At 48.9% G+C, this 19,315-nt stretch overlaps 9 protein-coding genes across 9 annotated transcripts; 3 read left to right on the top strand and 6 right to left on the bottom strand.

The window, feature by feature from the left end:
• Nucleotides 1-482: 482 nt before the first annotated feature.
• K444DRAFT_650556 (putative catalase) lies at nucleotides 483-2,465 on the top strand. The gene is made up of 2 exons (XM_024885643.1): nucleotides 483-985; nucleotides 1,041-2,465. Exons 1-2 carry the CDS (start codon nucleotides 760-762, stop codon nucleotides 2,342-2,344), a joined length of 1,530 nt encoding a protein of 509 aa, XP_024741853.1. The 5' UTR covers nucleotides 483-759; the 3' UTR covers nucleotides 2,345-2,465.
• A 983-nt stretch (nucleotides 2,466-3,448) lies between these two features.
• K444DRAFT_608627 (uncharacterized protein) lies at nucleotides 3,449-3,871 on the top strand. Its single transcript, XM_024879423.1, has 2 exons — nucleotides 3,449-3,469; nucleotides 3,539-3,871. Exon 2 carries the CDS (start codon nucleotides 3,545-3,547, stop codon nucleotides 3,737-3,739), a length of 195 nt encoding a protein of 64 aa, XP_024741852.1. The 5' UTR covers nucleotides 3,449-3,469; nucleotides 3,539-3,544; the 3' UTR covers nucleotides 3,740-3,871.
• Nucleotides 3,872-4,047: 176 nt separating this feature from the next.
• Nucleotides 4,048-6,282, bottom strand: K444DRAFT_608626 (24-dehydrocholesterol reductase precursor). Its single transcript, XM_024879422.1, has one exon. The coding sequence runs from the start codon at nucleotides 5,985-5,987 to the stop codon at nucleotides 4,203-4,205; it is 1,785 nt and encodes a 594-aa protein (XP_024741851.1). The 5' UTR covers nucleotides 5,988-6,282; the 3' UTR covers nucleotides 4,048-4,202.
• A 101-nt stretch (nucleotides 6,283-6,383) lies between these two features.
• K444DRAFT_554360 (ATP-dependent metallopeptidase Hfl) lies at nucleotides 6,384-9,483 on the bottom strand. The gene is made up of 2 exons (XM_024876648.1): nucleotides 7,421-9,483; nucleotides 6,384-7,373 (listed from the first exon to the last, which is right to left on the bottom strand). Exons 1-2 carry the CDS (start codon nucleotides 9,351-9,353, stop codon nucleotides 6,610-6,612), a joined length of 2,697 nt encoding a protein of 898 aa, XP_024741850.1. The 5' UTR covers nucleotides 9,354-9,483; the 3' UTR covers nucleotides 6,384-6,609.
• Nucleotides 9,484-9,647: 164 nt separating this feature from the next.
• Nucleotides 9,648-10,382, bottom strand: K444DRAFT_608624 (uncharacterized protein). Its single transcript, XM_024879421.1, has one exon. It carries the CDS (start codon nucleotides 10,113-10,115, stop codon nucleotides 9,840-9,842), a length of 276 nt encoding a protein of 91 aa, XP_024741849.1. The 5' UTR covers nucleotides 10,116-10,382; the 3' UTR covers nucleotides 9,648-9,839.
• K444DRAFT_209624 (uncharacterized protein) lies at nucleotides 10,267-11,138 on the bottom strand. Its single transcript, XM_024871075.1, has one exon. It carries the CDS (start codon nucleotides 10,958-10,960, stop codon nucleotides 10,307-10,309), a length of 654 nt encoding a protein of 217 aa, XP_024741848.1. The 5' UTR covers nucleotides 10,961-11,138; the 3' UTR covers nucleotides 10,267-10,306.
• Nucleotides 11,139-11,465: 327 nt separating this feature from the next.
• K444DRAFT_608621 (uncharacterized protein) lies at nucleotides 11,466-13,913 on the top strand. The gene has a single exon (XM_024879420.1). It carries the CDS (start codon nucleotides 11,672-11,674, stop codon nucleotides 13,562-13,564), a length of 1,893 nt encoding a protein of 630 aa, XP_024741847.1. The 5' UTR covers nucleotides 11,466-11,671; the 3' UTR covers nucleotides 13,565-13,913.
• Nucleotides 13,914-14,569: 656 nt separating this feature from the next.
• On the bottom strand, nucleotides 14,570-15,630 carry K444DRAFT_209600 (uncharacterized protein). Its single transcript, XM_024871074.1, has one exon. The coding sequence runs from the start codon at nucleotides 15,426-15,428 to the stop codon at nucleotides 14,838-14,840; it is 591 nt and encodes a 196-aa protein (XP_024741846.1). The 5' UTR covers nucleotides 15,429-15,630; the 3' UTR covers nucleotides 14,570-14,837.
• Nucleotides 15,631-15,831: 201 nt separating this feature from the next.
• Nucleotides 15,832-18,761, bottom strand: K444DRAFT_519548 (uncharacterized protein; the record flags this gene model as incomplete). The annotated part of the gene is made up of 6 exons (XM_024873964.1): nucleotides 15,832-16,579; nucleotides 16,627-17,863; nucleotides 17,915-18,223; nucleotides 18,276-18,340; nucleotides 18,391-18,518; nucleotides 18,570-18,761. The coding sequence occupies 6 exons, from the start codon at nucleotides 18,759-18,761 to the stop codon at nucleotides 15,832-15,834; spliced, it is 2,679 nt and encodes an 892-aa protein (XP_024741845.1).
• Between the last annotated feature and the right edge of the window lie 554 nt (nucleotides 18,762-19,315).

Genomic DNA, 19,315 nt, shown 5'->3' with positions numbered 1-19,315 from the left:
TCTTCTTCCAAAACCTACTACTGTAGCAGTCATGTTTTCCATGCCAAGAAGAGAGGTTAAGAGGAGCTTCAAATTGTTTCCAGAAACACGGTAAAACTTCCATGGTCAAGCCACCAAATCCCGAAAAGGGTGTGGCGTTGGCTAGTTGCGGAGAAAAAGATTGAAAAGTGGAACAATTGACCAGGATACCCTGTTACATTCTGCATGAGGGTGGGGGCCTGACGTCTTGAACGTCTCCGTTTCCCCATGCTGAAGAGATCGAACTTTAACCGCCAAGGAAGACAAGAAAAGAGGACAACGATACTTCTCTAGAAGCAAATCAGATGAACAAGTCGTAAAAGGAACAAGTTGCCTTCAGACTGCTCAAGTGGGCCATCGAAAGATTCTAGGGGGAGGTCTGTGGGACACTGGCGTCGGCCTGCGATTACTATGGCTCCTGCATCTGGCCCTCTTACTAACGATGCTGCTTCCAAAGCAGATCGTTGGAGACCATCAATTCGGCAGTCGAGACCGTCGAATTGACTAATCTAGTTGCAGTTTGCAGTTGCCAACCGCAGCGCTCTGGTTGGCTGTTGAACAGCTTGCCACGAGGCATGTCATAAGGGTCTTCTACTTAAGCTCATCCCATCTGTTTGTTATCAGCTCTTTTTTTTTCACGCCCACATATTTCTGTTGCTCGGAATATCGACTCAATCAATTCCCTCACCGCTTTAGATATCTTTCAAGCTTTCCCATTTCAATTGTTGATCCATAGCAATCATGGTGGCCGACGATAAGCCCGCATCGACCTTCAAGTACAACGAGAAGCCGGTCTACACCACTTCCAATGGCTGCCCCGTTGAGAGTCCGGAGGCGTACCAACGAGTGGGCCAGAATGGCCCTCTCTTGCTTCAGGATTTCCACTTGATTGATCTGCTCGCCCATTTCGATCGTGAGCGCATTCCGGAGCGAGTAGTCCATGCAAAGGGTGCCGGAGCATACGGAGGTAAGTGATCACTACTTCATTCTAACCAAGCATTAAGCTAATTGGTAATACTTAGAATTCGAGGTTACGCACGATATTAGCGATATCACGTCCATTGACATGCTCCTCGACGTTGGCAAAAAGACTCCCTGCATCGCTCGTTTCTCAACAGTCGGTGGCGAAAAGGGTTCCCCAGATACTGCAAGAGACCCTCGAGGTTTCTCTGTCAAATATTACACTCAGGAGGGCAACTGGGACTGGGTCTTTAATAACACGCCGGTCTTCTTCATCCGCGATCCTACCAAGTTCCCTCTCTTCATCCACACCCAGAAGCGCAACCCACAAACCAACCTTAAGGATGCCACAATGTTCTGGGATTATCTCTCCACACACCAGGAGGCTACTCACCAAGTCATGACCCTCTTCAGCGACCGTGGTACCCCATTCTCCTACCGGCACATGAATGGATATTCTGGTCACACCCACAAGTGGACAAAGCCCGACGGAACCTTCAATTACGTCCAAGTGCACGTGAAGACCGACCAGGGCAACAAGAACTTCACCAATGCTGAAGCCGGCAAAATGGCATCAGAAAACCCAGATCACAATACCCAAGACCTGTTCGACTCCATTCAGAAGGGCGATTTCCCAAGCTGGACCTGCTACGTACAAGTTCTCTCTCCCGAGCAGGCTGAGAAATTCCGCTGGAACATCTTCGATTTAACCAAGGTCTGGCCTCACAAGGAGGTCCCATTACGACCATTCGGCAAAATGACACTCAACAAGAACGTGGAGAACTACTTCGCCGAGATCGAACAGGTCGCATTTTCTCCCAGTCACATGGTTCCAGGTGTTGAGCCATCTGCCGATCCAGTCCTCCAAGGTCGTCTTTTCTCATACCCCGATACCCAACGTCACCGCCTCGGTGTCAACTACCAGCAAATTCCCGTCAACGCTCCTCTCCAAGCATTCAACCCATATCAGCGTGATGGTGTAATGGCCGTGAATGGAAACTACGGAGCGAACCCCGGCTACCCATCTTCATACCGTGGCATGACATACAAACCCGTTAAGCCCACCAACGACCACGAGAAGTGGGCCGGCGCAGCAGTCTCCTACTTGTCAGAAGTCACTAGTGAAGATTTCGTCCAAGCCAAGGGTCTCTGGGACGTTCTCGGTAAGCAAGAAGGTCAACAGGATAACTTTGTCGGAAATGTGGCTGGTCATTTGTGTGCGGCGAAGGAGGATACTCGCAAGCGGACTTATGAGATGTTTAGCAAGGTTGACAAAGAGCTTGGCGCCCGTATTGCGCAAGAGACGGAGAAGCTGGCTCTTGCACCGATAAGTCAAGCTGCTGGGTCTGCTCAGTCTCATCTTTAGATCAGGAGATGATTGTATAATTATGTTTTGTGGATTCGTACTTAAGCGGCATGTGCGGAGAGAATAGGGGATGAAGCAGCCTTATAATAGTGGTTTAGTTAGCGGTGGAAATGACATACCCATTTTGTTTCTTCATCATTTTTTGGCAGCTCTTAAGAAGAAATCCCTACGGATGGTTCTGCCCCTCGTTCGCCAGCCTATGGCGACGCCTCTTCCTCTTTTGTCAACCGGGAGCGTCCCCTCCGCAATGCCAAAGACGAGCAGGGTAAAGCACATGCATTGTCAGTTTACAAGCACTTGAGCGGCGTGAGCGGCGCTTTTAGCTCTCGTATGAGGAGGGTTGGTGAGAAAGAGGTGTTGGAGTCGACGCGGCCCGAGTCCCCGTTTTCAAGCCAAGCTCCTTGTGTCTTGCTCTTCCATCTTCCTGTTAAGCTCGTCTTATTCCTATCGAATCCGACCTAAAGCTATTATATCCTGCGTACGCTATGCTTCTTTAACTTCAGGCTTCTGTTTGCTACGCCTCGGTGACCCCGCTTGCTTGTATACCATTACCCGGCTGTGCCTCTCATCAGTACAAAGAGAGGTACTGGGTTACATTGCCTAGTGGGCGAGATAAATTCTCTTGTTCAGAATTATGGGATCATCGGGAAAATACCCCTCTTTACTTCATATATTCCACCAACGGGCAGCTGTGCATAACACCCGAAAACCTGCGCCGTTGGGACAGCCAAGAAGTGAGACATTCCCATAGAAGAGAGCATTCCCACGATCAGGTCAACGTGCTGACGAGAAGACCAGGTTACTTATATCCAGAGCAATTAGGCTGTAGCTAGAATCTCTGAGCAAATCGTGTAGTAAACTTGGTTCCTCGTTCTGCAAGACGACATTTACTGAGATCGGCTGACACTTCTACGAGACGGAACGTATTCCTAGTGGGTACATACCAGACTAGGCAAACTGCTATTTTCGAAATTGGCATGCTTAGATGGCTAGCCAATTTCTATGCCTGGATTATAAGAATGTGGACATCTTCCTAGTATAAGTAAAGCTTTGTTTCCACTGTCAGTATACCAACAACAGGCACGAATCGATCAACGCAACCACCACAGCAAAATTTTCACCAAGGTTACTACACTACTAAGAAACTAGCAAGTCATGAGTCCTATCTTATTCATAGCTTGCTAACTAAAGTAGTTCAGAATGCAGTTCTCGTACTTCTTCTATCTCGCGGCCTCTGTCTTCACTGCCACCGTTCTGGCATCACCAGCGGCTGCGCCCAACGCGATGCCTGCCGACAGCATCATCAAAGAGCGCCAAGGAGACGGTACTCAGCCTTGCGATTGTGTATGGTTCAATGGCCAGTGGATCGATACATGCACTGGTGGCGGGTGCTAGCCATGTGTGGCAGCTTATACCACAGACATATGTTCAATGATCAAGTTAGGAGCAAAGAATACCGGTTCGGCTCTTGAATTGCAGGCTAGTTGTATATATCTCTATTTGGTCATGGCAAATTCTATTATTTAGGTGTGAAGTCCTTGGAATCATTCGGGGATCCGTTTCGTCTCCGCCTACTTTTTGGGAATAGCGTCAACTAAATTTCAATCTGATCAACCTGCTCTTGGAATGTGTCTTCCTCGCAGTCCCAGCACCATGACTAAACCCTGTAATTAGATAAAACTGAGAAGTCACTTTATATGGGTGAAAGAACTTGCTTCGTGACTGGAGTATTCTATTCTATTCCTCTAGGACTTCGCGTCTGGATTTCCATTATAATATATATACAGTTGACTTTCTTCTCCAGCAAAACAATTGCCACGAGTTCACCGACAACAAAGCCAGAGCGCGAGTCTACCTCTCACTTCCTCCTCCCATACTCCTTCCAAACCGACCTCCTAGCCTCAACATAACTCCGACTCCGAATCGCCTTCCAAATCCCATAAAACCCCCCAAAAGGCCAAGTCTGCACTAACCTCCCCAGTATCGATATATCCTCCAGAGCTTTCTCCTTCTCAACATCAACCTTGACTTTCTCATACACAGTCGGCAACGACTCTGCTCCATACTTTTTTCGCAACCCATCATACCACTCCCGATCAAACTGCTCCCAGAACTCGTTTTCGTCATAATAAGTATGAGCGTAAAGCCACTTCATACCACCCAGCTCCCTCAACTTCCGTTCCAGATCCCGATTCTTCCTGATAAATTCATCATGGTGCTTCGGTCCAAAACCCCAAAGTCCAATATTCAACATCGGCTTCAAAATTTCGCCATCTGCTTCCAGCTCATTGAAATGCGGGTGCATAGTCGGGTAAGGGCTCTGTTTCAAAGGGCACAGCCACAGCGGATAGATGCCGAATTCCTCGTTTGTGTACTTGACAAATTGCTCAGCGGTGGAGTAGGGTAGAGCCAGGTCTTGCACGACATACTTTTTGGACTCTCCGCTGGCGTGGAGAGCGGTGTACATCATCCGTGTATGCAGGAAGTCGTCTAGCCACCAGCGGGTCAGTTTGTTGAAGGGAAATTTGAAGTAGGAGAAGGCGGAGGCTCCAACCCAGAAGCCACCTCTGTCGTACCGGAAGAGGTATTCGGGGAGGGGGATGGCTTCTGTTGTTGGTGCTGGATTTTTGGTGATGGCTTCTTGAACGTGGAGGTAGAACCATGGGTCTTTGCCTGCACTGAAGCATTGCACCGAGATGCCATCTTTAAGCTGGTCCGTCAGACGGCCAGTCACAATAGCACCCTGGTTCTTGGAGAACATAATACCATCCACATAATCCAGCTCCGTATCCGCAGTTGCCTCCTGGAGCTTCGATACAGCTTCGGCCATACTCCGCACAGGATAATACGTCGTCTCAACATACTTCTTCGCATCCTGCAGCTGCAGCTTAACCAAAGTCGTGACCCCAAATGTCCCCACCGCCCCCGCAGCACCATGAAACAGATCCCCCTTCTCTTCAGGAGAAATCATCACCACCTCTCCATCCGCAAGCACCATCTCCACAGCCAGGATCGTCCTATCAAAGAACCCATGTTTGAACGAGCTGCTTTCCCCTGATGTGCCAGAATACCCCCCTCCCACCGTGATACCCGGGAACTCCATTACAACTGGTGGTACGAGGCCGTGTGCAAGCGTTGCTTCTACCAAGCGGTCCATCGGCACGTTTGGCTCCACTAGACATGTTTTCTCCTCTGTATTGACGGACAGGACGTTGCATAGCTTGCTGGTATCCACTAGGTTCCTCTTGAGTGCAGAGCGCGTGCTGTTCGTTGAGCCGTGGTAGATGCGGAACTTCTCTTTCTTTTCGTAGTAGGCTCGCACGGTGGTCGAGATAGATTGGACGATTGCTTCGTGCTGCTTCATGGAGCCGGCAGAGTATTTCGTAGTCGATAATTGACGATATGGAGAGATAATTGGGCTTCGATCGGAGGGTCTGGCCACCTCGAAGGGTCTTCGGTAGAGGATGGCATAGCGAGGAAAAGCATGAGCTGCCCTCGCACGATTTGAGCTTGATGATGCATTGAAGAATCGTCGTTGGAGAGCAGGAGCTTTCTCCTGGATGTTAGCATGTTTGCAAACTGCATGCCTTGCAATCGATTGCCATGGCGGCCTCGTGGTGATTGCTGTCCATTGAGGCTTCATTGAGGAAGTGAAGTGTGGCAGATTTTTTTTTCTGGAACTCGAGACACGGTCTCGCCTGGGGTGACGCGATCTTGGTGGGGCAAGTGCTCACGACGTTTGAAAGATCGTAAATAAATTGAATATCAATCTTTCATATATGGAGATTCGGAGTTAAACAACTTTTTAATCTCACCATCTTATGCCTTCATATTTGATTCGTTTTCAGGTACGATTGTGAATGGAATTTTGAAAGTGTGAGTTGCCGGGAAGAGCCAAAGCCGAGATGTTGAGAGCAGACGCAAGCTCTTGGGCGGTGCTAAATTCCAGGTTGGGAATTGAAGGTGGTGGTTAGAATAAATTGCAGGATTAGATGGATGTGAGATATTGGTTCCGTGTCAAAGTCATAATAATAATGGTATCATATTCATGTGAACTTACGCGGACTTTATTTACATTTTAGTATTCTGACCTAAAAGTTACAAGTCATGTCTGTACACATGACACCACCTCACAATTCAAACGAAAGAAAAGTGTTGAGTGAAGTGAGATTTCTTTCTATGCGCCGCAATAGTAACACACTGCCAATGCACTTGACGCCCAAAAATGCCTATACAAGTCTCCTATCCTTTTCGTTTGAGAATTTTTACACAGCTGGGCCTGGTTCGGCAGGGCTATCCGTATTCTCCGTTGGGAAGGGAGGCGGTGCACTCATTTGGCTTCCACCAAAGTACTTGGTAAATTCCTTGTTGTCATCAAAGGGTCGATGACCAAGTAATCTCACCATATCATTTCTGTCCAGCATTTCCTTTGCCAACAATTCCTCCGCGACGATCCCTATTTCCTTCTTCTTTTCTGTGAGTAGATCTTTGCATTGCGTGTAAGCTTCATCCACGATCCTCCTGACCTCCGAATCGATTGTTTGTGCAGTGGCTTCCGCGAACGGCTTGTGCAGCTTGTTCTCGTCGTCTTGGAAATGCAGAGGGCCGAGTTTCTTGCTCATGCCCCATTTGGTAACCATTGCGGTTGCCAATCGTGTGACCTTGTTGAAGTCATCAGAAGCACCCGAGGTGACAGTTTCGAAGTGCAGTTCTTCTGAAACCCGGCCACCGAGTGTCATGGCCATACGATCCATGAGTTGGTTCACGTTCATCAGATAGGTGTCGCCAGCAGGAAGATATTGGGCGTATCCAAGCGCTCCTTGGCCACGGGGAATGATGGAAACCTTGAGAAGCGGGTCGGCGTATTTGAAATACCATCCACAGATAGCATGGCCGGCTTCGTGATATGCAACAGTCTTCTTGTCTTCAGGTGAGAGAACCAGGGACTTCCTCTCGAGACCACCAATGACTCGCTCGATGGCTTGTTCGAAATGGAGCATCTCAACTGACTTGGCGCTTGTTCGAGCAGCTATAGAAGATTAACTTTAGAGTAGGACAATTGACAAATGTGCATACCTATTAGAGCAGCTTCGTTGACACAGTTGGCAATGTCCGCACCAGAGAAACCGGGAGTCAGAGCCGAAAGTCGTCCAGTAAGGTACTCAAGATCCTCATTGGTAACAATCTTCTTTAAATGCACCATGAAGATCTGTTTTCGGCCCTCCATAGTTGGTCGATCGATGGAAATATGCCTATCGAAGCGGCCAGGACGCATGAGAGCTTTATCAAGAACATCAGGTCTATTGGTACCAGCAAGAACGACGACTTGCTCAGTAGTATTGAACCCATCCATCTCTGTTAAGATCTGGTTTAAAGTAGCTTCTCGCTCATCGTTTCCACCACCCCAACCACCGGATTTCCCACGGGACTTTCCAATGGCATCAATTTCATCAATGAAAATGATACAAGGTGTGTTCTTCCTTGCCATGGCGAAAAGATCTCGTACTCTCGAAGCACCAACACCAACAAACATCTCCACGAATTCCGAACCACTGACGCTGAAGAAAGGAACTTGAGACTCGCCCGCCGTTGCTTTCGCCAAAAGGGTTTTACCAGTTCCTGGTGGACCAGAAAGGATTGCGCCTCGAGGGATCTTAGCACCGAGTCGTTGAAATTGTTCGGGAGTCTTCAAGAAAGCAACGAATTCCATAATCTCGGCCTTTGCTTCGTCCATACCTGCAACATCTGCAAACTTTACCTTGACATCAGTTTCGTGGTTGAATTGCTTTGCTCGACTCTTGCCCATGCCAAAAACTCCGTTTGCTCCCCCGCCTCCTGACGTGGCACGTCGCGAGAGGTAAAAGATGGCACCGACGAAGAGTAGAGTAGGTCCGAAATTGAGCAATAATGCCCAACCATCATTCTCAGTAGCGTAGTTGACTGGTATCCGTTCTGAGGTGGGGATTCCGAGCTCGTTTTGGGCCTCATCTAAGCGTCGTTCAAACGCTTCGACAGAGCCAATCGAGAAGTAGTAGTGGAAATTCGGGTTGACAGCTGGGGAATCAGGATACATGGATTGGGTGGCTTCGCGATGTAAATCGACTCTGACTTTGCCACCGTTGGTGACCGTCAGTTTCTCAACCAAGCCTTTACTAAGGAAAGTGCTCTGAAACTCTTGGTATGTGATGTCTCTCCTGCTTTCGCCTGGCATAACCATTCTGTAGAGCAGATAGGACACGAAAGCCGATAGCAAGAACGTACTCATATCCAGCTTGACGTCTCCAATACTGAACGGTTGCTGTTTATTGCTCTGGTTGTTGCCGTCACTCCTCTTTTTGTTCCCTCCTGGAGGTGGAGATCCGGCCCCACCAGATGCTCCTTTGGGATCACTCGATTGAAAATCTGTGTTCTTCGACCCCAAGCCCATATCTCTCTCGGCCTGCTTCCTCGCCATCTGCGAAGTCAGTCGCGTCAATTTGGCAGCAGTCGCCAGCGTCAGTGGCTTTCCCCGATTCTCATCCATGAACTCCCTCAATTCAATCGGAACTCCCTCAAGTTTGATCCTTTCAAATGCCCTCTCAATAACCTCCACTTGTCCCTTTGGTAACCCCTTCTTCAACGTCTCCAGAAGCTCTCCAATAGCTTCCTCATCCTCCGGGTTCATTTTCGTCATGCCCTCAGCCAAAGGAGGTTCGCTGGACCCACTGGATTCCTCAGCATTTTTCGTAAGTGAGCTTTCTCCATTATAGAGGTTTTCCGTCCCCGGGGCTGGCTTTATGGATGGCTCCGTGCCTTTCTTCCCCGCTACCTCCGAAGAATCCTTCGTTGCGCCATTTTTCTTCTTGTTCTGTTTCGGTTCGGTGGCATATGCCCGCGCTTGCTGAATAGATATCCGCGAAGAGAGTAACGGCGAGTGATTCGTTGGGCGGAGAGAAGTTCGCACGGCGGATTGAAGGGAGGACCTTGATATTCTAGCAAGACTGCTGGTTTGCCGTAGTATCGAGCTCATGCTTGCTTGAGGGAATTGTGAGGGTTCGTAAAGGAGACAATCCCCTGGCTCGTAATTTCAGTGACTCCTATCGACGTCTCATCGGAAAGTAGGTCGCAATGCGTGGAGGTGTTGGTTGATTGAACTGGGAGGCAAAGATTCGAAGTCATGATTACAACATCCCTAGTCTGTTTTTCCCGGAGCTCAATTTGGCCGGCCGCGTCACGTGCCGTATTTTGTGCATTCCGAATGGAAGTTGTATTCTTCCATGGTCCCTTGATTTTTCTTATTCAAACATGAAATGGTTCTGATGTTCTTACCACTTCAGAAGTCTTACCATAAGTGGGGTTGACATGCATTCAGGGAAACTCGCAACGCCGTTGGCGGGCACTACTTCTCTTCACTTCGTCACCAATTTCATCCCCTCGCAGATTGCATCTACATCACAAACCTTGAGCTTTAGAGTTCAGAACGTCAAATCATTCTCCTCGTCCTATGTCCCAGACCCTACTTCCACCCCTTCAGCGCCACCTCGCCCTCCTTCAACCTCACAACTTCTGCACTCTCTCTCCAAAGCTTCTCCTGCTTCACCTCATCGTACGTCTCCCTACTACTCGAGCTAATCTCCATCCCATTCAAATACAAGCCTTTCGGCCTCTCTCCGAGCGTCACCGTGTCCCAAGAACACCAAACCAAAGCCCTACCCACAGTTTGCGCAGTCCTGAACCTCCCATTCGTCCACAGCAGCGAGCAGATAAAACCGATGGGAATCATCAAGTACATGATGATCCATCTGATGTAAAAGGGCATGGGCGTCAGCAAAGTCGTTCCCCCGACCAATCCAGGGTCCTCGAGAATACAGGAGATGTTTTGCATCTCTGGGTCCGTGTCTAGCCTTCTCTGAAGTTCATAACTGGCCATTCATCAGCACTCAATCTCCCTCAGGTTCAAATTTTAAAAGAGGAGACAAATACTCACAAAAAGGCGATTAGACACCATTTACTCCGGCCATACCTCCTCACGCTCGCCGGAAATGCGTCGCCAGTCCTCACCTTCTCCGTCGCCTTAATCAAATCCTCCAGCCCTCCGTCACCAAACAAGATCTTCAACTCCTTACTATGAAACGAGCCCTGAGTGGACAAGAAATCAGGATTGTGGTTCGTGCTTCCCATGGCGATAATCCGGGACCCTTTCTTCTCCAAGCTTTGGAGTAAGAGGAGAATGAGAAGGTAGTTGGAAAGGTAGTTAACAGCCATGTGGGATTCGATTCCTTCATCTGTAAAAGACACTCCATCCTTCGTCTTAGGATCCAAGAACATTGCTCCCGCAATCAACAACAAAATCTTGATCTTGCCGAGTTCGCCTTTCTCAACTCGGCGGTTAAAATCCGTAGCTGCAAGGCGGATTTCCGACATATTGGAGAGATCTAAAGGTAAGATCTCATACGTGTGTTCTGAAGGAGCGTGGTTTTGGAGAATCTCTCTCAGATTTCCTGGTGCAGAAGGGTGGATGATGTAGATTGTGTGGTAGAGCTTTGCCTGCGGAGACTTGAGATGTGTGAGGAGCCAGCCGCTGCCAATTCCACTTGCTGCGCCTGTGGCGATTATCGTGCCTTTGGGTAAAGTCATCTTGAATAATCTTATGTTCAAGTATTAAGCTTCGAGATTGGCTTTTGGAAAGGATTTTGGTTACGGGGTGGATGCGATAAATAGGTGGGAATTGAAATTCAGGAGTATCCAGAAGCCTCCCCTGACAGGGATCACAAGACCCAGCTGAAAGCTGGTGCTAAATCTCGCAATAACCCGGCCAATCAAAATGGCCTGACATTCTTCCATTTCCTCATTTAGGGTGCTGTTGATGAAGTCATCTTCATCTTTCTTATATTTCATTTGTATTCAAATTGTTTTTGTTGATTGGTTAGAAAATCTTGCCCCTTTATTTCCTCCGTCAGTGCCGTTGAGGAAAGCTGGTTGAATTTTCTGATGTCGCCCCTGGCTTGAAACAGTTTCGTTGATTGGTTACGGAAATATTGGCCTTTCTCTTTCTTTTTGGGCAAGCGTCCTGCGGCCACGAGCCTCGCCGTCTTCAGTCGCCAGCATCAACAAACCTTCTCTCACCCCACAAAAATCATCAGCCTGATTCTGTGATATCTTCAAGAAACTTCATTCTTGAATTCGTGTGCCTCCCAGCTCGAAGCACTCTAATATCAAGTACTCTAAAACATCCACAAGAAATATCTATGATTTGGTTAACGAGTCAGACGAGGCTGGGAACAATTCGATAGAGCAGTTCTTGCTGCTGTGTCTGCTCTAACATTGTTCATGTGAGAAACGTCTAGCATGGAGGGTTTTAATCCTGCCAGACTACCCCCAAGCGTACATCTTGGCACGAGCACCGAAATTTACTCGTATCTGCGACTCCAAGAGGGGGAGATCCGACTTCTCGAACTCTTTCCCAGCAATGAATTCGCAGACCAGATTTTATGTCACCTTCACCATATTCCAATCGATGATCTCCCTGTTTACAATGCCCTTTCGTATGCATGGGGCACCGATTCGACATCTCGACTACCCATCTTCATTGATGGCAAAAGCCTGATGGCAATGCCAAACCTCGAAGCATTTCTACGTCAGCATCGTGAGGATGAAGCTGGGAGTACCAACTCGATACTCTGGATCGATGCCATTTGCATTAATCAAGATGATCTTGCCGAACGTCGTCAACAAATTGGCATGATGTGCAGGCTCTACAGCCGGTGCAGCAGACTCATCGTTTGGCTCGGTGTCAGTGATGACAATAGCAAGGCGGCGATCGCCTTGCTAAAAGTCACTGCCAAAGCTAAGAAAGAGGGCCCAGAGGCACTCTGTTCCTGGCGCAACACACTGGCTTCACGATTCTTTGAACTTGGGGAAAATTACCACCTACCTCTTTTCAAGTTCTTTTCGCGAGCTTGGTTCTCCCGTACGTGGATAGTCCAAGAGTACGTCCTTGGATGTACGAATGACATGGTTTTCAAATGTGGAGGTCTCCACTTTCCCCAAGAAGAGTTGCATGTAGTGCTTGACTTGATTGCTTACAACTGGCCAGCCACAAATTCCACTGGAGATCCCAGCACCATACCGAGGTTCGAGGAACGAGCCTCAGGCGGGATTGTGTGGTATGTTAGTGTGACCAAACTCCTAGCAAATCGAAAGGTCTTTTCTATGGCACTTGGAAAGGAGGAACCCATAAGTCTCCTATCCTGGCTCTCAGGGCTCCGCGATACAAACGCAACCGATCCTCGCGACAAAGTCTACGGAGCTCTCGGCCTTACAGAAAGCTTCGGCCAGAATGAATGTCCTAGAGTATATGATGTCGATGCAATGATAGTCGACTATACCCAACCGGTTCAGGATATCTATTCGAGTTTGGTCAAGTCACTCGTCATTTGCACAAAGCGTATTGATGTACTCCTCGCATGTTGCGAACGAAGCCACAACGTGCAAAGGTCCTGGACTCCAGATTGGAGTATCGGTGTCGCCTTTCCAGGGTTCGGAAGCTTCGAATGTGGGACCGGTTGTACACTATTCGACGACGAGTGGTACGAGTCCTCGGGAACGAGAGATGCGCTGGTGGCATTTGCTTCTAATCTTTCCACAATGACTGTTCGAGGCTTGGTGTGGGATATGGTTGAGACATTTGCCCCAGAATTTGGGAAAGGCACCACGGAGGATATCTCCTTCTTTATCTCCTTCTTCCAAACGAATTGGCACTCCTTGGTCAATAATCCGGCATTTTCCTCGGAGAGAGATTGTTTACAGAGACTATGGCAGACTTTCCTTATATCAGTCGAGGGAAGTCTCGTCGATTTGTGCTCTGAAGACGAATTCATCGCCCTTGGACTCAACGAGATCAGCAATCCTGACACTCAAAGTCTTCACAAACAAGAATCAGATGAAGAGTTTATTTTACACACGCCTCGACTTTTGCAAGAGGTGGTCAACGAAAATGGTAGGCGTGAGCGATTGTTCCTGACCAGCAGGAACTTCATCGGCAAAGATTTTTCACGTCGACTTCAGCCTGGCGACCTGATCTGCGTTCTCCTTGGCTGCCCTGTTCCTGTTGCTTTACGCAGAGTTGGGACACACTATGAGTTCATCCGCTCGGTCTATCTTGACGGCATCATGCTCGGGGAGGCTCTGGAGGCTCTAGAGCGAGGAGAAGTGGAATTGGAGGATTTCGAGCTTCACTGAGGCTCAATGGGATTTAAGGATTTGAGAAAAATGCTCAGGAGGGATGATAGAGAGTGACTTAGTTGCTGCTTCTGGCTGTTCTAGATAAGAGTCATCCATATTCACTCATTGACTCGGCGGCTAACTTGCTCGTTTCAACCAAGACGCTGTAAATTGTTACCGTCTCTGGAAGATGGTTTCGTATGAAGAGTGTTCTTGTTCAGATTGATCTTAGCTAGAGTACATCGTAATTGTTTGGTGCTGGTATTAGGCAAAGCGCTGTGATTAGTTGGATACTCTGCGGTTATGTGGAGAGCATGTGTACTGAATTACATAGAAGGGGAAAATTCTAACGCTATCCAAAGGTTACTGGACGTATAAACACATTTAGCTGTCGCTTGTGCATAGGGGGGCCTTGCGGGAGAATCTGGACTGGCAACAGGTGAGAGCGGGAGGTGAGGCCGGCTTCAGCTCTCCACCGCTGCGGAAGCCATTGACGATCTCCGCACGATGTATTACTCCTGACCAAGGAACCTTTCTTACTCCTCCATCAAAGTGCCAAGTAACGGTGTCGAAATGTTAATGGCGGATCATCATGCACCCTCGCTACGACAACGAGGTTTGAAAGTTCGAGACTACGCCACGGATTGTATTGCTGCTGGTTCATGTCGATCCATAGCCAAATTTGCTTACAGTCGGGAGTAGTTCTCTCTGAGAGATCTCTTACCGTACTTTTTGTTGCGCGAAGTTGATCCATACCGGCACTCACCGCCCACAGTATAGCCTTCCTTCCTACAAATAGCTATGCAGGAGTCTCTATCCCACTTTAAGCTGTACTTTCACTGTTGTGCAGTCTCCTGGCCTGCTATTTACCCTGTTCTTCCCACCTCAACAGCCAAGATACCACAAGATATAAAAATGCTCCTTTCAACCATACTTGTACTCCTGAGCAGAGGGCTCGCTGCTGCAGCCAGCTCACCTTGCACCAACGTCCCATACAAGGAGCTGCTCTTCCTGTCGGCCTATCCACCTGCTGAGAGCTACCGCTCAGAACACTACCCACTTCCCACAAAGACCGTCACCACCACCTTTACCGCACCGGCGCGAAGACTCAGACAGGTTCCTGAACCGGAACCAACTCCAGCTCCGCTTGCGCGGCTGGTGGGCGTGGCGTGGTCGAGTCTCGTTGCGAAAGGAGGCAGCATCGTGAGCACTTTGTGCAGCTGTATCGAGAAGCAGCAGACCGTGACGACTACGGTAGGTTTCTTGGTCCAGAAACCCATCTGTTTTGATTCTACCCATTTTGTACCCGTACATCGCGTACCCTGTCATGACAACGGAATCTCATGACTGACTTTCGTCTTCTGGTATAAAGACCACCACTACGGCGTGTGCGTACCCCTCCTCTACGATTGTACGGAAGTACCAGTAGCACCCTGCTCGGTTGTGACAGGTGGGGACGACAGCATTCACCGCAACCGACTGCAAGATCAAGTCCGCAGATAGGTACATTCGTTGCAGTGGGTGCAGTGAATAGTGACGATGGCCAGCTGAAGTGACACAGCTCTTGATAAACAAATGCCACAGAACACACTCTCTGGCTCAACGAAATTGACTTGCTAGGGGGCATCATGCACAATAGATAACCACTAGGACTTCCCTTCTGTCTGCAGGGAAGACACCCGCCTCTTCCAATGTGAATACTCCATCCTTCCCTTCCCCGATCCCCAAAGGCAAGGAATAAACACGTGACCTTGGTCTTCTCAGCTTCAGATTTATTTCCCCTTTTGTTGAAGGTCACATTCGCCTCTGGTAATCGAGCTATTGGTCTCAGCCATTCATTCAAACATCGAAATATCCAAATAGCAGTGGAAGTGCACATCATAACTCCATTAGACCATACTAGCCATTAAGGAATTAGTACAAGCACAAGCACAAGCGCGCTACAAGTAGTCAACTCCCCCAAACATGCAGAGTAGAGATACAAGCCATCCCATCCCATCCCATCCCATCCCATCCCATCCCATCCCATCCCAATCAACTTCATACCTCATGAGCGAATGACACTTCAAATCCATCCCAACCCAACATCACACTTTAGATTTTGCGCCAACTGCCCGAAACCTCAAAACTCAAATTTCAAAAAAATTTCAAAATATAAGGCAAAAATTTTGTTATAAATAAATAGCGTGAAATATCGTGAACTCCAAACATGCCCAAGAACACCGACAATGCTCACTCAGCGTACAGCCCGGGTTCCGTTCCCCGAAGGAGCTCAATTGTAGCCGCTACCGCATCTGCTGCTGGTGCTGCAGATGCTGATTATTGCTATTCTGCAGCGTCGGATCGCCCATGACGCCGTTCTCGAACGAGGGGTATTGGCCACCCGTCATGTCTGCCCAGTCCCATTCTAATGTCATCGGCATCTGCCACAAGTCCTGGGGCACGAAAGGCTGTTGGAAGCTGTTGATGTTGAGGGGCGAGCCGATATCGTTGCCATTTGTGTAGCCTTGGATATCGGCGAAGGGGGTCATGCCTCCGCCGTTATTGGGTGTCATGTATTCACTCCCGTTGGCGAAATCTGTGGTCCAGTTTTGCGCGCCGGGCGATCCGTTCGGCATAGGTGTGCTGTAGGAGCTCTGTGGGTTCATTGGGTTGTTCAGACCCGGCGAAAAGACGCTGGCCATAGAGGGCGTTTGAGCATTCTGCTGCATAGGAGTATGCGGTGGTGGGCCGGAGGTACCGGGAGGACCCTTTGCTTTTCCTGCCTGCTCTTCGTTGTTCTTCCGCTTTCGTCTTGACGACGAGTCCTTGTCTGCTTTATCGAGGACAACCTTGGCGATTCTCTCGAATTCAGAGCAGACACCCAGCATTCGCTTCACGCCTCCATTTTCTTCCTCTGTAACGAGCATTGATAAGAAGCTGACGACAAGGTTCATCAGGCGGACATCTGATCTAGCTCTAGGGTCCTGAGGGTTCTGTAGAATATTTCCGAATAATGTTACAAGAGCTGAGACGGGGAAATAGAGGATGAGCCTAAGCTTGTTAGTCGTAGCGCATTGCAAGATATTATTTCCACTTACCAAACACATTGGAAATCTCCTTGTGGTACATATTTAATCAGATGAATAGAGGCTCGTGCAGCTGACACGCAGAGGGCTGCTGACGAGAAGACGCGTGGATTCAGCGGTCTGGCATTCAACCCCTGGATAGCATAATTCGACAACCGACTGGTCCAGTAACCGTGGTGAACGGACATTCGGTGGATTGTTGTCAAACAGTTGTAGTAACTAAAATGAAGAACCACGATATGGAGTATAAGCGGCGTATGTGATGCTTTGATCTCGTGTTCCGGACGGAAGTCAACTGGGATGCTGTCTTTCCACTCCTCCAAAAGATGATCAAGCTCTCCGATGGTATTGAGAAGCTCTCCATCAGACTGCTTCGAAGCTTTCGTTGAATACAACTGCTTGTAAACCTTGCTTTCAATTGTTGCAAATTCGCACATCAGACGGAACAAGTTGACCTTTCCTTTTCCATCAGCAAGAGGAATGTTGCCGATGTTATCCTCCGGGTCTGCGCTTGGAAGTTCCACATTCATATCATCGTCGTCCTGCGCCGGAGGTCGTCCAGAGCGCAAGCAAATATCCTTGTCCAGCATATAAGCAATCCAGAAGACTCGTTTCCGCTGTTCTATCTCTACAGGATTGAGATTAAAGCCGGAACCTTTCTTGTGCAGTCCAATGCTGTGGGATGATCGAAGAGCTGCCGCAACTAAGAAGAAAGATGGTTGCGGGTTCGGAGTGCCTTGCAAGAACATTGCCATCCCAAGGAGTGCCTGTACGCTCAACAGGTCGGTATTACGCAACGTGAGCTCGGTGAATACCCCTATCGCGTTTTTCAAATAACCCCATGCCTTTTCATCCTCATCTTTCGGAACAAGGTTACTCATAACTCGTAGTCGGTGAGCTATTGCGAGAGTGACATTCAAGCTGGCCCACCATCCAGAACCTTCATATGGATCTCGAGAATATTGTCGATCGACCAGATGCATGAATGTTGGCTGATGGAAGAGCGGGAACATGCAGTTGAAATTTTCAAAGAAATCCTTGAGCAAGGACACGCACTCCGCCTTTGGGGGAAGTTGCTGAAATATTGGTCGTCGAAACAGATCAGAGAACACCTCTGGTTTCCAGTACATCCATTTATTCTCATCCACCGAAGCCGACGAGATCATTTCCTGGAAAGAGGAGTCGCCAGTTTTTTCGTTCACCCATTGGATACCCTTGGGCGAGAAAATGGAGAATCCGGATGAAGATCCTAAAGTATGTCAGCAATGCCTTCAAAATACCTCATGCCAGAACCCCGCACCAATATATCGAGTTTCACCACAATTATTTGTGACCAGAGAACACATCATGTCTGAAAGGGCCTCGACCTCTTCTTCCGACTTTTCTGAAAGAGTGCTCTTTCGTTTATCTCCATTCTTGCTGTTCGGCTCAGGCGATGCCAAAGTGCTCCGCGGTGTGGAACCGCTTCCTTCATTCGGCGTGCTATGCGAGGGCGAGGTTGGTTGTGATCCTGGTGCTTCAGACTGTCTCTGCGACTCTCTCTTCTCTGCAAGTCGTTTCTCCAAAGTCCCCAAATCCGTCCGACCATTATCGTCCTCGGTCAGCAGTCCTGGGTGATATTAGCCTCGGCCTTACGAGCTCGGAACCACAGAAATGTATACCAGAAAGTCTGAGCAAGCTTTCCATCCTTCCTAGTCTATTCTCGAGGCCCTCGATATATTTCGCACTGGTGTAATGTCAGCGACGACTTCAAGACGGGAATTCGGGCCCGCATACCCCTTCGGTGGATTCCTCTTCTTCTCGACCTGTGTGAAAACGCATTCTGTCTTGTAATTGATGCAATGGGTACAAGCCGGCATCTTCCCATCGCATTTTATCTTCTTCTTCCTACACATATCACAAGCCTGCAATGTCGTCAGCATGTCTCGCACTGTGCTCGCACAAATCCTTCCTACCCTCGCTATCCGCCTCCTCTTGGCCTCGATACTCTCATCCATCAGAGATCCATCCCCGAAAAGTGGTTGTGATAGGTCTTGCATGTTCATGTTTGGCAGTCCATCCGCGGAATAAGCCCCAAAGATCTGCGGTGGGGGGTTCATCAGCGGCGGTGCCGCCATCTGAGGCATCTGGAAGCCGTTGTGATCCATCATTGGCGGTTGCGACTGGGACAGCATTAGTTGCAAAAGAGTCGTAGAGATTCTCAGGACGAGACGTCCGCCCTAACTCTGGCAGGTCGAAAGTTGCACCGTCTTTGCGCACTATGGGCTGGTTGTGCTGTGCTATTCGCACGTACTTGTCCTGTTCGTTTTCGCGTAAGCCTTTGCCTGTCCCAGTACTGACGTGGAATCAGTTGCGGAGTTTAGCTGAACCTCCGCCGTCGCGCCAAGAATAATTTCGGCAGCCAATTGTTGTGATGTGCAGGGTCCTTTATCGCGGGGGCTGCTGGATGTGGCGGGAGGATGATTCGCTGCAGTGTTGGTGTTGATCGGTGGTGGAGGAGTGGAAGTGTGAAGATAAGAGCCCAAACTGGTGAAGTGCCGAGCGTGATGACTATGAACTGTGTCCGTGGACCCTGACAAAAGAAGTGAAGTGTGCTGGTGTGGTTTCCTCTGCGCAGTCTCGAACGTTCGCACTTCACAACGGCCGGCGATCGTTCTTGGTGCAACACATCGTAATCGGCTATCCGCGTCGGGGTTGGGCT

This window comes from Hyaloscypha bicolor, assembly GCF_002865645.1.
Source record: "Hyaloscypha bicolor E unplaced genomic scaffold K444scaffold_17, whole genome shotgun sequence".
NCBI classification, from domain to species: domain Eukaryota; kingdom Fungi; phylum Ascomycota; class Leotiomycetes; order Helotiales; family Hyaloscyphaceae; genus Hyaloscypha; species Hyaloscypha bicolor.
This window is presented reverse-complemented; position numbering and strand designations above follow the sequence as displayed.

What these genes read in the sequence shown, in the direction of transcription:
- K444DRAFT_650556 (XM_024885643.1), top strand. Translation starts at nt 760, where the DNA reads ATGGTGGCCGACGATAAGCCCGCATCGACCTTCAAGTACAACGAGAAG. An exon ending in GGGTGCCGGAGCATACGGAG is followed by an intron (nt 986 to 1,040) that starts GTAAGTGATCAC and finishes GGTAATACTTAG; the next exon opens with AATTCGAGGTTACGCACGAT.
- K444DRAFT_209624 (XM_024871075.1), bottom strand. Translation starts at nt 10,960, where the DNA reads ATGACTTTACCCAAAGGCACGATAATCGCCACAGGCGCAGCAAGTGGA.
- K444DRAFT_608627 (XM_024879423.1), top strand. Translation starts at nt 3,545, where the DNA reads ATGCAGTTCTCGTACTTCTTCTATCTCGCGGCCTCTGTCTTCACTGCC.
- K444DRAFT_608624 (XM_024879421.1), bottom strand. Translation starts at nt 10,115, where the DNA reads ATGTACTTGATGATTCCCATCGGTTTTATCTGCTCGCTGCTGTGGACG.
- K444DRAFT_209600 (XM_024871074.1), bottom strand. Translation starts at nt 15,428, where the DNA reads ATGATGTGCACTTCCACTGCTATTTGGATATTTCGATGTTTGAATGAA.
- K444DRAFT_554360 (XM_024876648.1), bottom strand. Translation starts at nt 9,353, where the DNA reads ATGAGCTCGATACTACGGCAAACCAGCAGTCTTGCTAGAATATCAAGG. An exon ending in CAACGAAGCTGCTCTAATAG is followed by an intron (nt 7,374 to 7,420) that starts GTATGCACATTT and finishes AATCTTCTATAG; the next exon opens with CTGCTCGAACAAGCGCCAAG.
- K444DRAFT_608621 (XM_024879420.1), top strand. Translation starts at nt 11,672, where the DNA reads ATGGAGGGTTTTAATCCTGCCAGACTACCCCCAAGCGTACATCTTGGC.
- K444DRAFT_608626 (XM_024879422.1), bottom strand. Translation starts at nt 5,987, where the DNA reads ATGAAGCCTCAATGGACAGCAATCACCACGAGGCCGCCATGGCAATCG.